Source organism: Podarcis melisellensis (genome assembly GCF_964234715.1).
Source record: "Podarcis melisellensis genome assembly, chromosome: 5".
NCBI lineage: Eukaryota > Metazoa > Chordata > Lepidosauria > Squamata > Lacertidae > Podarcis > Podarcis melisellensis.
The window spans coordinates 5250065-5265297 of record NC_138537.1 but is presented as its reverse complement, the minus strand read 5'-3'; the positions used below and the strand labels follow the sequence as shown (position 1 = coordinate 5265297).

The 15233-nt window shown below is 49.5% G+C and overlaps 1 protein-coding gene across 4 annotated transcripts in view; it reads right to left on the bottom strand.

The window, feature by feature from the left end:
- PRSS56 (serine protease 56) overlaps positions 1–15233 on the bottom strand; it is a 28139-nt gene that overhangs the window by 2041 nt on the left and 10865 nt on the right. For 2 of the 4 annotated variants that reach the window (XM_081910930.1, XM_081910929.1), the window contains exons 6-15: positions 14429–14537; positions 13954–14113; positions 13494–13636; positions 12389–12548; positions 11128–11316; positions 7216–7377; positions 5460–5568; positions 4005–4146; positions 1946–2108; positions 770–862 (exon numbers count right to left, since the gene is read on the bottom strand). In XM_081910930.1, the coding sequence (XP_081767056.1) occupies positions 770–862; positions 1946–2108; positions 4005–4146; positions 5460–5568; positions 7216–7377; positions 11128–11316; positions 12389–12548; positions 13494–13636; positions 13954–14113; positions 14429–14537 (1430 nt within the window). The remainder of the gene's footprint in view (positions 1–769; positions 863–1945; positions 2109–4004; positions 4147–5459; positions 5569–7215; positions 7378–11127; positions 11317–12388; positions 12549–13493; positions 13637–13953; positions 14114–14428; positions 14538–15233) is intronic. The other 2 variants (XR_014168252.1, XM_081910931.1) reach the window with 2 other exon arrangements.

Genomic DNA, 15233 nt, shown 5'->3' with positions numbered 1-15233 from the left:
CTTTCCTCCCAAGGCAAATGGCAGCTTCAGGTGGGGATGATTTTCGTCGGGAAAGCAAAGCAGAGGGGGAGTTGGGGGGATCCATCCTCTGCCCCAAGGTCACCCTGCCCATAGCTCCCTTGCAGCTTATGAAATACTTGTCCATGCTGATTTATGTTTACACATGCACATTTGGAAATAATTGCTCTAACTTATAAATAAATACAGGCAGCGACCGCTTTAGGCATGTTTGATATGTGTGAGACCGTGATTGCGTGCATCACACCGAACCTGAAAGGGACCAAAAAAATGTCACCAAAATGGGCGGAATGGGGTGTTTGCAGGCTTTTTTAATGGGTGTTACGATTATACAAAATTTCACATGAGCATCCGCTGCCTCAGAATGTAAGCTGTGCACAAACTGGTTGCTGCCTGTGGAATATATCTCACTATAGAGAAGACTAGGATCAGGTGAGCTGTGCGGCTGATCCGTCTGCTAACCAGCTGTTACCTGCTGATGGGCAACTTCAAGGCCCCTATTGCTCACCTTCTTAAACTGGACTTAGACTGGACAGCCCTTCAAACAGAGGACTGGCTTCCCGACAGCCCATCAAATAGAGGACTTTCCTCTGCAAAGGAGGACATGTAGCCTCTTTGCTCCATACTAAGCTGCCAGGCTTTGCGCTTAGATCCACCAGGTGATGTTCCCTCCCATACACTGTTAGGCTCCGCCCCTTTACCCAAGGCCCCTCCCCTCCTTCTGTTTTGAGGAAGCTTGGGACAAACCTACCTTGGGGGAAGGTGTCATCCTTTCCCCAAATGGGGCCCGCGTTCCCAAGGCTGCGCTTTTCCCGCTGGGGGTGGGCCTCGCTGGCCAGGGAGTCTGCCACAGAGCAAGATGGGAAAGTGAAGGTTTAAGAGTTGGGGAGAAGCTACGGGGAAAGTCACAGAACAAAGCTAGCCTGCCTTGCTTTGCTCATAACCCGTCTCTCTTCTTCCCCATCAGCCAGCAGTTGGAGGGCACCAGGTTGGTGAAGGTTGGGCAAGGGGGTCTTTTTTCCTTAATCCTAATTACCACAGGGGAAGGGGGGGAAGGGGGACAGCTGGGGAGGGGAAACAAGGGAAAGAGGGCGGATAGGGAGAAGTGGGGAAATTCTGCCAATGGCAGTTCCCCTGTTTGCTCGGGGTGGAATTCTGAATAGGTATCACCACTGCTATTCTTTTATTTGTTAGATGCCAACTATGAAAGTCTCCAGTTATTATGTGAACTGATTAAAAAACAACAACCAAGCATGAAAAGCCATCACAGAGCAATTCACGGAAAGGCCACAGCTTAGTGTCAGAGCATATGCCTTGGATGCAGAAGGCCCAGGCAGGCTCACGAGGCTTTAACTGAATCACAGAATTGGAAGGGACCGTGAGGGTCACCTAGTCCAAAACCCTGCAATGCAGGGGTCTTTTGCCCAATGTGGAGCTCGAACCCACAACCCTGAGGTTAAGAGTCTCCTGCTCTGACGGAGCCATCCAAGCCGCTCCGTAAAACACTGGGTTCTCCAGTTGTGAAAGGGATTATGGGTTAAAACCAGCATTTGAAATTGGGCTTGCAAAGTTGTATACAGCCCTGACCATGGGATAGTACAAAGCAGGGCCATTCCAGGCCAAACGGTGCCCATGTGCTGGTGAGCGGGGAGTTCCATCCCGCCGGGCGCTGCAGGAATGCGCTAGTGGTGCAGACCCTTCCCCACCACAGGCCATCATAACACCAGAAGATGGATCGACTGGTGGTGCTGCCCACCTGCCAACGTTGGCCTGCAGGGAAGTAAAGATCTGGCCTCCTTCCACCCCTGCAATGTAAGCTTCTTGATTCATTCTAGGGATTGACCGCTCTGGTACACCATCCTCCAAGTGCCCCAAAGCCACCCACCACCTTCCCATTTCTGGTCCTGCCCCATGGCCCATTCCATACCATTCAAGGCAAAACCTTGGGGAGTGGTGGTGGTGGCTGCAATGGTGTCTTCCTCCTCTGTCCCAGCTTCGGGGGAAGCATCCTGTAGGCCCAGTTCTCTTCGCAGCTGCTGAAGGAAGATCCACCCTTGTTCCTGCAGCTCCTTCACCTCCCCATCTGCCTGCTGTGTTTGGAAAGAAGGCAGAGGTGTAGCTCAGAGTGAGCCGATAGGTAGGTCTGTTTGGGGCTGGCAAGTGGCCTGGCAAGTCAAATGGCTGACCGGTTCCAAACCAGAAGAACTGCCAAGGAATGACTGGAAAGAGCATAATGGGAGGACCTCAAGAACAAAGAGACTGGATGTCCTCTGGATGTTTTGAACTCCCAGCAGCCCTAGCCAGATTTTTAACTCCCCTGCTTTGCTGAATATCCATCCTGATGAAGAGTTCTACTGGGCTCCAAAGCTTGCATGTTTTTCGTTGGGAAGGGATTGGGGGGGTTATTTCCTCCCAAAATAAAAGGGTCAGTTTAGCCAAGGGGCAGGTAAACTAAGGCCGGGGGCTGGATGCAGCCCAATCACCTTCTAAATCCAGCCTGCAGACGGTCCGGGAATCAGTGTGTTTTTACATGAGTAGAATATGTCCTTTTATTTAAAATGCATCTCTGGGTTATTTGTGGGGCATAGGAATTTGTTTTGTTTTGTTTTTTCAAATTATAGTCTGGCACACCACATGGTCTGAGAGATGGTGGACAGGCCCACGGCTGAAAAAGGTTGCTGACCTCTGGTTTAACCTTTAGCCATGCTTGCTAATGTGATGTAATCTGCCTGTTCCTCGTCGGCTTAGCTGTGAAACAAGGGGGTGCTTCACTGCACCACTGATCGATATTCTGTGTCTTTCAGCAACACGTAAAACGCTGCACAAAAACCATCTGGATGCCATCACAGGGGCAATTTGTGTCAGTGCCCTAAATGCAGCTTCCCCCAGTGCTTTATTGTTGTTGGCATCTGTCTGTCACGGGGGACAATGGAGTATGCCTCTAGGGGTGAAGTCAAACCAAAGTGCTTCTCACTTATATTGGGGGAGGAGCAGAAAGCTGCAAATGAACCGTGGATCCCCTGGGAGAAAAGCCAAGATACTTTGCTGCTCAGGGAAAAGGACGAGGAGGCTTCTTCCCACTCCTGTTGCACGAACAGAAAGTGACTGTTCACTGGCTGGCTGGCAGTCGGCTCTTACTTCAAGCCCTGGCAGTTAGCTTAGGGCAGTGGTTCCCAATCTTTCATCTCAAGTGTCTCTTACCCTATAAAAAGCATTATACAGTGGTACCTCAGGTTAAGAACTTAATTCGTTCTGGAGGTCCGTTCTTAACCTGAAACTGTTCTTAACCTGAAGCACCACTTTAGCTAATGGGGCCTCCTGCTGCTGCCGTGCGATTTCTGTTCTCATCCTGAAGCAAAGTTATTAACCTGAGGTACTATTTCTGGGTTAGCGGACTTTGTAACCTGAAGCGTCTGTAACCTGAAGTGTCTGTAACCCGAGGTACCACTGTACAGAGTAGAAGTTTGCTTTCAACCCACTAAGGAAGATAACAATACAATAACATTCAAAACAGTAACAATTAATTGCACATTCAATCAAACCCCAGTTAAAACTATTTGGTTTGATTAATTCAACAGAATGGATGACCTGATTGAGTGATACTAGCTTTTCAAACTCTGGTAGTCATTTACACCTCCAGTGCCCCCTTGCCTCTTAGCACCCCCCCCCGGCAATCTCATCACCCTGCAGGGAGCTGTACCCCCACTCTGAGAACCACTGATTTAGGGGGTGGGTGACATGGTGGGTGACCTCAGGAGGAATAGTGGTGGGGTGTTGTTGCTGACACCCAGCTGCTCCCGCCTGAAGCAACTGCTTGCCTTTGCTTTATGGTAGGGCCTGGGCCTGCTGCCTAGTGAGAGTAACGCCAGGAAGCTGACTGAAACTGTGATCCATATCTCTCTCCTCTTTCTATGACTTCCTGTCTGCCTTTGCAGCCAGAGTGCCGCTCCAGTCTTGTCTCTCTCTTCCCCTCCCCATTCACATACCTGCAGGAACAGCTGCTCCTCCCCGCCGGCTGTGGTTCTCGAGCCCTCGGCCAGGGCATTCAGCTCCTGCACCCAGTCGCCCAAACTGGGCCCCGTGCCCTGGAACAACGAGGCAAAGGAGGGGAGGGTGGACCGAGGAGGCCTGCAAAGAGAGACTCAGTAAGGAAAAGGGTGCTCAGCCCATCTCTATTCCAGCACCTCTGCTCCTGAGTTGCCCACCCACAAGCCTGCCATGCAGCTTGTACTTCCTCTCCCAGGTGTGTCTCTGAGTGTTAGGTTCTAAACACATCAAATTGTGTGCAAGCAAACCCACGAATTCTCAATAAACAGCTTGCCTGGAGGGGTCCCTAGGATGAGCGTTCGGAACAGCCCTTGCCTAAAGAAACCTACTTCTTTGTCTCTCTCTGTAGCTAATTGTGTGTTTCCGTGAACCATCACTGAGTAAAAATGAAGGAGGTTGCACATTTCGGAAGTCTGGCCAGGTTCACCTCCTGGCTTTGAAGATCACTTCCCTGACCCCTCTCCTATGCCTATCAATGCAACCTCTCTTTGAAATGAAAGGTTTTCTAACATCAAAGGAACAGTATGGTAAGACTCTAAAGGAACAGCAGCTTAACACCTTTATTGGGGCCAAAAAAGAAGAAGTTGTGAGTAAGCTTCTGGGTTGATCCAAACCCTTTGTCAGTCTGGATATTACCTAGGGAGCAGATCACACATGGGCTTAGTCTATGCACAGTGTGCACATGTATAGTAGGCTCTGCATGTGAATTTGCATAAACACGTGGAATTAGAGGTGGGCCGGTGGGCACAATCCACCTGAGTTTCTGCTTGCATTCCCTGCCCTTTGCCAATACAAAAGTACAATTGCTATGCCTGTTTACTGCAATTAGCTCTAGAACCCCAACGCTTTGAGATTTTAAACAATTTCTTTTACAGGACTGTGCAGTAAATAACTATCAACAAATCTGATTTTCTCCCACCTCTCTCTTTATCTTTCTCTGTGGTTATGGTAGGGTAAATGAGGGAGCGGGTGGCGCTGTGGTCTAAACCACTGAACCTCTTGGGCTTGCTGGTCGGAAGGTCAGCAGTTATAGTATTGTTCCCTGATTAATAGTGGTGAATTTTGTATTTCCCTACTCAAAAAATGTATCCTGGATACTTGTAATGTTCTCCCCAGCGAGCATCATGGTCCCCAAAAGTTAAAATCCAAGCCAGAGAAGAACTCAATAGCTCCCCTGAATCCTCTTCCTGTATGCTTCCCTTCCTGGCTGCTCTAATGGGAAAGAGGTCTCTGTCTCTGTCTCTCTCTCTCTCTCTCTCTCTCTCTCTCTCTCTCACACACACACACACACACACACACACACACACATACTTCCCACTCTGGCACCCAGAACCATGCAACTATGCCTACAAGCGAGGCACTAGGAGAACAGAAACACGGAGGTGTCGCCTTACCTCCTGGGCGAAGTCTGGGTTTCTCTTTTTTGCATTTTCCTGGCATCCGGCTGCAGGCTCTCTCGCCCACCTCCTGTGGCAACGACCGCCTCTGGCTCTGCAACCTGCTCTTGGGGGTAATGCGGGTGTCAGTCTGAGGTAGGGGAGAAGTGCCCCCTCCCCTTCCCCACCTATGGTGGCTGCGGCACGGTTAGGGACTTTAGCCGTAAGACAGTCATAATGTGTTCTGATGGTACTCTCTGTCCCTGGGTAGAAATAGGGCCAGGAACTGTGTTCCTGTAGTTTTCAGTTGCAGGTGGAGATAGCTCTGGGCTCTCACAAGCCATTAGGACCAAGGTGAGTATGAGGATGAAACTCCGTTGATTAACAGCAGCGGAAATGGGGCAACAGGCATTCCTCAGGTCTAGGACCATTGCTGCAGAGGATGGATTGCAAATTTTCTCCTGACAAAGTCAGTCTATATGCTTTGAACAGAGATATAAAGGCAGAAATTCAGTAGGGGCTGCATTTCCTGGAATAGAGAGATGATGGGGTGAAACTATACATTTATTTGGCCGTGCAAAAATGCATGCTGTTAAAGACCTAGAACTTCAATGGACATTGCAGCTTGGTATCTGCAATGTAGCAAAACATCTTTGTCTGGGATTTTGTATAACCTGGAAGTTGGCAAGAAGATGAAATGGGATAAACTGTGTGCCAGAACCCCAATATTTCTTCAACAGTAGGGACACGGGTAGCACTGTGGTCTAAACCAGTGCCTCTTGGGCTTGCTGATCAGAAGGTCAGTAGTTCAAATCCCTGCGATGGAGTGAGCTCCTGTTGCTCAGTCCCAGCTCCTGCCAACCTAGCAGTTAGAAAGCACACCAGTGCAAGTTGATAAGTGCAAGTAGATAAATAGATACCGTTGTGGCGGGAAGGTAAACAGTGTTTCTGTGCACTCTGGTTTCCATTATGGTGCCAGAAGTGATTTAGTCACGCTGGCCACATGACCCGCAAAGCTGTCTGTGAACAAACACCAGCTCCCTTGGCCTGAAAGTGAGATGAGCACCGCACCACATAGTCAACTTTGACTGGACTTAACTGTACAGGGGTCCTTTACCTTTTTTAAAAAAGGTAAAGGTAAAGGGACCCCTGGCCATTAGATCCAGTCGTGGATGACTCTGGTGTTGAGGTGCTCATCTCGCTTTACTGGCCGAGGGAGCCGGCGTACAGCTTCTGGGTCATGTGACCAGCATGACTAAGCCACTTCTGGCGAACCAGAGCAGCGCACAGAAACACTGTTTACCTTCCCACCGGAGCGGTACCTATTTATCTACTTGCACTTTGACATGCTTTTGAACTACTAGGTTGGCAGGAGCTGGGACCAAACAACAGGAGCTCACCCCATCATGGGGATTCGAACCGCTAACCTTCTGATTGGCAAGTCCTAGGCTCTGTGGCTTAACCCACAGTGTGGTAGGAGCAGCTTAAAACTGAAAGGGACAAAGGTGTTGTAAATGCTCCTTAGGTGTCACTTACCTGTTTTCTGTAGTTTAACCCACAGCGCCATCTGCGTCCCTACCTTTTATTTTACCTTTACATTATTTCCTCAACACTAGCCCTCCAGAGGTTTTGGACCACAGTTCCCATCAGCTCCAGCCAGCACTGATAGTTTATGTAGTCCAAACTTCTGGAGTGCAACAGACCAGTGAAACCCAAGCTACAAGATCCCTTATATAAATTCTGTCTTGATCCCAAGACATGGGCCAAGGAGTACCTCTGGAATCCTGGCGTGCTCGAGGAGGGAAAAGGTGGTGGTAAACTTGCTCCATGAACTGGGGGAGGGAGTGTGTGAAGAACGAGAAGTCAATCTGAGTGCGGAAAAACTCCTCCGCCCGACGCAGGAACTCCAACAAGGTCTGAGCGTACGAGCGCAGCTCTGGGGAAAACAAGTTAAGAGTGCTCTAAGAGCAACACAAGAAGGGGAGCCTTGCAACTGGATCAGGTGAAAGGTTCATCTGGTCCCATATTCTATTCTCAAAAGCCCCAAAGCAAGACCTGAGCCCCACAACAACTATCCCCACTTCTGATTCTCAGCAACCGGTATTCAAGAGGTACAGTGGAACCTTGGGTTAAGTACTTAATTCGTTCTGGAGGTCCGTTCTTAACCTGGAACTGTTCTTAACCTGAAGACCACTTTAGCTAATGGGGCCTCCCGCTGCTGCTGCGCCGCTGAAGCATGATTTCTGTTCTCATGCTGTAGCAAAGTTCTTAACCTGAGGTACTGTTTCTGGGTTAGCGGAGTCTGTAAGCTGAAGCGTATGTAACTTGAAGCATATGTAACCCGGGTACCACTGTATACTGTCTCCAACAGTGAACAGTGGAGGGAGAAATGTTTGTCATGGCTAGTTGCCATTGGCAGCCTTATCCTCAATTAATTTGCCTGTAAGACCCTAAGAGCAAGACTTCAATGAAAGCCTCCCATGCTGCCATCATGGGTCCCAATTGGTTCATTGGAGATGTCATGTACACAGAAAGGAAGATGGCAGGATACCCAAGGACGTGCTCTATGAGGAGCTGGGTTCAGGTCCCAGGCTAGTTGGCAGACCAACTCTGCGTTACAAAGATGTCTGCAAGCAGGACACAAAGGCTGGCAACTTCAACCCGCCATGTGGGAATCCCTTGCAGACAACCACAGTGCCTGGAGAGAGTCAGTCAGGGCGTGCATCCACAGCAGTAACCAAAGGAGGAATGACTGCGGGGAAGAACGCATGGTGCACCCACATCAGCACAACCGGACACCTTCATCTCTTCCAGCTGCAAGAAAACTTGTCTCTCCCGTATCGTTCTCTACAGCCACAGCAGGCGCTGTAACTCTCCAACGGTCTGACCCACAAAGGAGCACTCCTGAGACAGGTGGATGCCAACAACCAACAACACAGAGGTTGAATAGCCATCTGTTAGGAATTCTTTAGCTGTGACTCCCACATTGCAGGGGGTTGGACTAGATGACCCTGGGGGTCCCTTCCAACTCTGCAATTCTATGATCTGATGCTTCCCTCTCAGAGCTACTAGCTGCTTGACAGGCGTGTGATTTTCACTGAGACCACAACCAAGGTGGGGATTAAAAGCTCCTTCCAACGTGCTTCATTCAGGAAACTGGCCACTCACTGCTGTACCTACGTCTTTAAAAAAAAGCCATAAAATGTGATCATCCATTTTTCATATCATCTATCATTTGCCCCTACGTGCCTCAAAGATGCGCTTGAGTTTTTCCATTATGCCCCTTTGGGGTATTCGCTTTCGTTCTAAGAGACACTGAACAGATCACACTTAATTCCTTACAGTCCAAAAAACTGTTATTTTACATGATTGAAAAGCTATTACTTTAAAAGAATTCGGTATGGAACTATTTTATTATCAGCTGCAAAATTTTAAAAAATAACCTGCAATTGGAAAAACTAATAACCTGTCCCTTATGTTTCTAAATGGGTTTTTTTTTTGGGGGGGGGGGAGAGAAGCAGAATGGAATGTGGCATTCATGGTAAAATTAACATTATATAAAATCACAAGCAGGAAATCAAATAACTAATGAATTTCATACAGAATTGGTCAATTTTCATAATGTGCCTGCATGATATAATGTCGTATGTGCTGTGCTCATTATTTCTTCATTTATAGTATACATGATTGGATATTATTGTACTGAATTTGAGAGAGAGGGAGAATGGGAAGGACAAGGGCTCTGACGCTAGGAGGAATGTAAGGAGAGCACTGCTGGATCAGGCCAAAGGCCCATCTTGTCTAGCATCCTGGTCTCACAGTGGCCAACCACAGAATCATAGAATTGTAGAGTCGGAAGGGACCACGAGGGTCATCTAATCCAACCCCCTACAGTGCAGGAATCTTTTGTCCAATGTGGGGCTTGAACCCATGACCCTGAGATTAAGAGTCTCATTCCCTACCAACGGAGCTATCATGGGGCAGATGCTATCATTGCTACTAGTCACCAACAACCTAATCTCTCATGAATTTATCCAATCCTCTTTTAAAGCAGTCCAGGTTGTCTTACGACCAATCTTTGCAACACAGTCAAGAAGCCTCTTCTGTGTCTGAAGAACAGGATAAAAGTGCTTTATACAAAATAAATAATTGCACATTAGCAGGAACTTCATAATGGACCTTTCAATCTCTCACTCAGTATGTCCCCGAGCTGAGAACCGGCTTTGTCACCAGGGCCCTGGGCTCCGTAAAAGACACTGGGATCAGATCTAAGCCTCTCCTCAAGACCAACAATGCTTTGGAGAAAAACAAGTGTTTACGTAGACCTGATTAAGCCAGGAATGCCACACAGAACAATCAGCCTCCAGCGCCCAGCCTGGGAAGGACAATGGCGCTGCAGAGATCCCTCAGCAAGACACCAAGAATCCAGTCTGGCTCACTTTGGGGGTGCTTTAAGCCTTGGCAAAACAAGGCATCGAACGGAGCGCCAGAGTATATGGGAAAGAAACAGAGCTTCCCAGGGACACCCTTTTAGGCAAAGGAAGCATGATGTGCCGATCTCTCACGAGTGCTGCCTTGGGGGATAGAATGCTCAAAACCAACCGTGTGAAATTCTCAAAGCATGAGGTGAGGTTCAGCTCACAGATATGGCCTCGTGAAGAATATGCAAGTCATGTGTTAGGTCACAATTATAGAGGGAAGGAGTGGGATCCTCTGAACTCCCCAAAGGCTTGATGTCTGCCTTCCTCCATGGATGCTGCGTGGGAGAAGGTGACCATCAAACCTCTGGGAAGTTTAGAGGCTTCCAGCCTTTTCCATCATAATCACAAGTTTGTTTCTGAGCTCAGTTTAAAGTGCTGGCTCTGACTTCTAAAAAGCCCTGAACAGTCTGGAAAATATTATCTTAAGAACTGCCTCCATCCATGTGAAACTGCCTGACCTTTAAGATCATCTGCTGAGGACAATGCCTGCTTCCTTCCAGATCAGAAGAACAAGCTGGGGATGGATGGACAGAGCCTTTTCCGTAGTGGCACCTGGGCCATGAAATCCCCTACTCAGAGGAGGCTCACTTCTCCCCAACACAGCTCATCAGGCAGCTGAGACCTTCCCCCTGCAAACACTTATTTATAGTTGCTTCCATTGAAAACAAGTTTCCAACAGCTGCTGTTTTTATATTGATTGTGTTCCTACTGATAGCCATTTTTATTGTATCATTTTAGCTTTCCTTTAATCCATTTATAATTTTGGATTTGTTGTCTACGCTTCTCATTGGATTTGTCACCTGGAGAATAACTTCACAGGGGGGTGAGACAGAAATGTTGAAGATAACTTTCCCTGCTGTGGAGATTGACTGTCTCTGTGTTCAAACCATATACTGGTTTGTACAGTAACGGCGAGCCTTCTCCCCAAAACCCAATTATCCCCACCTTGAAGAAAAGCCCACCCAAGTGGACTTAATTTGCCCATTAATGTTTACTAGACTCCCCAGGCACACCTGTATGGACCATTTGTTTCATTTCAGCAGGGTTCAGCAGAAAACTGTGGGTTTTTTTTAATGTCCCTGCCTGATCCCCTAGAGAGAATTGTGATCGCCGCAGGCGACAAGGCAAATGATTCTTTACAAGCTGCAATAGCCTGGGTTCTCATGCTAAGCCTGCTCCCAGCCAGCCCTTGCCATGCCACTCACCGCATTGCTGCCTCTTGGCCTTGCACTTCTCATCTGCAGCATGGGCACAAGCCGCTGGAGTAGCAGAGGGGGAGCAGGGCTGGGTGTAGAAGGCACACAGGTGTGAGAGCTCCACTCGCTGCCTATCGGGTGGCATCTGAGCCAATGCCAGCAGCTCGAAGCAGGTGGGCTCCCGGCTGGAGGGCGACTCTGTGCAGAGGATTAGCAAAGGGGAATTGTTGTCAGCACTGCCCATGTGCTCCGGCAGGGAGAGAGGGAGGGGCCTGACCAAGGGTCGGAAGGAACATGGATTTCCCAGCAGGGCTGACCTGAAAGTCCTCAAGCAGGGGTAGGCAGCGCAGCTCACTCCAGGTGTCGCAGAACTCCAACTCCCATCAGCTCCAGCCAGCGTGGCCAAAGGTCAGGGGATGATGGAAGTTGCAGTCCAACAACATATGGAGAGCAACACATTGGATTTGCGAAGCACAAAGAGGTGCCAGAGCAAACCCTGCACCCACCCTCAGTTTTGGATTTATTCATTTGCTTGTTTCGTTTAGAGCACATGTACTCCACTCCTCAGCCAAAAAGGCTCCCAGAGCAGCTTAAATACCATCAAAACAAGATAGTCCCTACCTGCAGGCTTACAATTTAAGGAAACACGACACACAAGGGGAAATGTACAGGGAGGGAAGAGGAAAAATCAAAACCCAGACACCAATTTCTAAATAGTCGTTCCTATGTTGGCAGGCTGGCACAGTTCAGGGACCGAAGGTGCCTGAAGTGTTATTCGCCAATGCAAGACCAATCATGAAGCCGGCTGAGTGCCTCACATCTCGCAACTGTGTTTTGGAGGTACAGTTCAGAGATGTGGCTAATTTGGGCTACAGCAACCCTCCCCTATCTTGACTTGACATCTTTCTGCAGGGCCTGCAAGACAGAACTGTTCCACCAGGCGTATTCCACCAGGCCTTTGGCCAAGGCACAGCCTGACCCCCTCCTTTGGCAATCCTCACAGAACTCTAGCCAATGGTTGCCATTCACCTGATTTGAACTGATTTTATAATGAAATGATTTTAGAATGTTATATCATCTTACTGTTGTTAGCTGCTCTGAGCCTGGCTTCGGTTGGAGAGGGCAGGATATAAATAAAATTTTTATTATTATTTATTACCTCCATCACAGCCCCTGAACTGCAAAGCTGTGACTGGCCCCAGTCAACCTCCCATTTGTTCTGCCCCCTGTTGGAAAAGTTGGGAGTGACAACGCCAACATTAACACTCACTCTCCATCTGCTGGTGCACCCACTCTGTGAAGGCGGCGACTCGAGTGTACACCCCAGGCTTCCCACGCTCACCACAGCCGTCGCCCCAGGAGGTGATCCCGTATAGCACATACCGCTCTGACAAAGGGTCCCAGCAAGTGAGTGGTCCCCCAGAGTCACCCTGGAAGGAGAAACAGCTGTGGGTCCAGAATAGGGAAATGTGCAAGTCAAGGAATCCTGCCCCCCTGCCCTTGCTGGAAAAGACCATTCAGCGCTGAACTCTGTAGCCTCCAGTGGCCAGCTGGACTGGCAGGTCTGGTGCTGTGTCGACCACACACCTCAGCAGCATCCTGTTCACACAGGGGCCAACCAGATGCCTGTGGAGAAACGCACAAGCAGGATTCGAGCACAAGAGCAACTCTCCCCTTCCCGTGGTTTGGGAGGCAGGGATGCTTCTCAATTCCATCTGCTGGAAACTGCAGGAGGGGAGATCGTTTTTGTGCTTGAATCCTGCTTGCGGGCTTCCCACAGGCATCTGGTTTGCCACTCTGAGAAGAAGATCTTGGACTAAATGCAACAGGAAGGCTCTTTGGATGTTCTTATGGGAAACAGGGAGGGAGGGCTCTTGCCTGTGGGCTTCCTGGAGAAATCTGATTGGCCACTGTGAGAACAGGAGGTGGGACTACGTGACCCAGCAGGGTCTTCTTATACTAGTTATGGCACCACACCTGCCAGTCCAGCTGGCCGCTGCAGGATATGGCGTTTTCTCTCCCCTCCATGACTCTGACCGCTTCCTGCCACTATTGCCAGCTGCTGCTCCTCTGCCTCAGCACTGCTGCCGGACAGAGCCTGTCAGCTGAGCATGGAGTCAGTGGCAGCTTCTCCCCATCACTCTCTCCTCAACACTGCTGTTTTTTCCTTGCTTTCCCGCTCTGGGCCTGAGTGAGAGGCAGGTGAACAAGCAGGATGCAACTGTGAAGAGAAGCAGGACTATGGAGGTCCTTGGTGGAATCGTGGGCTCTCAGCAGATGCCCATCCCTGCCAAGCCCTGATGCCAAATTCTGTGCCAGCAGTGTGCTGGAAATGCCAGAAGGCTACCCCCTGGCACTGCTCCACTGTCCCTTACCTGGCAGGAGTCAACACCCCCGGAGAGGAACCCAGCACAGAACATGGCGCTGGTGAAGAGCTGGCGCCCCAGCGCACCACGGCAGATGTCTTGAGCTAGGATGGGAACCTGGGCTTCCATGACTACATCAGCTCCTGGACCATCTATGGGGCAAGCATATGACATTATGGAGGGGTCCCAATTCCCACCACCAACTCCCCACAAAATCGCCCACCTTGGCATGGCAGCTGGGTGAAGCCACAAGGGAGAGGCCAGCCCTGCCAGTAGATCCAGGCATTCCATTTTCTCTAGGGCCCAACTCCAGGTTTGGTGGAGTTCTCATGAAACCCAGCCACATGGGTGGGGTATGAATAATGAAATAATAATTATTATTATTATTAGATGTGAACTAAACCAAATTTCTCCCTCAACCCTAGCCCCCACTCCCCAGAAGCTCCTGGGTTGCCCTTCCTCACACTACCTTCATAGAGTGATCCCCAGCCAGTAATATAGCAGGGCATCCCTGTGCCGAGTTCCATGGGTCGCTCAGGAAGACACACTGGAGTCACCCAGGCCGACGGAGTCACTGGGCTGCTCAGTTCCAACAGAGCCACATCGTTGTGGAAGGTCTTGGGGTTGAACTGCGGGCAGAGAAAAGAGAAGTTGAGAGTGGAGGAACGGAGAAAGGCCCCAAGAATGGGATCATTGTAGGTGGGTGGAGCAGGAAGAAGAAGAGGAGTTTGGATTTGACTACCCTAAGGAGTCTCAAAGCGGCTAACATTCTCCTTTCCCTTCCTCCCCCACAACAAACATTCTGTGAGGTGAGTGGGGCTGAGAAACTTCAGCCCAAGGTCACCCAGCAGCTACACGTGGAGTAGCGGGGAAGCGAACCCGGTTCACCAGATTACAAGTCTACCGCTCTTAACCACTACACCACACTGGCGACCCCAGCTCACCTTGGGATGGGAAAGGATGCGACTGACCGGAACAACCCGCTCCCCTTCATCCACCTTTGTCAGGTCGTAATCGCCCAGGACCACTGACCAGGCCAGTTCGTTTCTGCTGCTGCAGGTAGAAAGACAGGAGGGTACGTAAGAACAGTAGCCTACTCAGTCCAGCATCCTGTTCTCACAGTGGTCAAACAGATGCCTATGTGAAGCCCACAAGCAGGATTCAAGCGCATGAGCCATCTCCCCACCTGCACCAGAAACTCGCGTTCAGAACCATTACTGTCTCCGACTGTGGAGGGAGAACGTAGCCATCAGGTTTGGTAGTCACTGACAGCCTTATCCTCCATGAATTTGTCTGATTCTCTTTTAAAGCCACCCAAGCCATGCAATTTACTCAAGTGCTCATAGGAAGAAAACAAAGCGTCGCATCTACAATTATTTGTACCGGCTAACAGATGCCAATCAGCTGTTGGATTTGGCGGCTGGCTTGAACAGTTTGAGCAGGGTTATATCTGATCAAGGAATTATGGAGCTGGGAGGGACTTTGGACCACATTCTCCTATTCAAATTTCCTTGTGTGATCTGGTCCTTGGAGGAGGATCTTCCCCAAGTCTCCCCACCTTCTGGTTGGCAGGTTGCCAGGAGTAGCAGAGCCTTTTTGGTCACAGCACCAAGATAAGCCACCTTGACCTGTTAGCTCGCTTATTCTTTGGCTTCTACAGAGCAGTCAAGGCTCTCGTAGTTTCAAATTATTATCGTAAGGGGAAACAGTATAACAACAACAACACTGTGTAGAGTGCTTCTGTTCAGG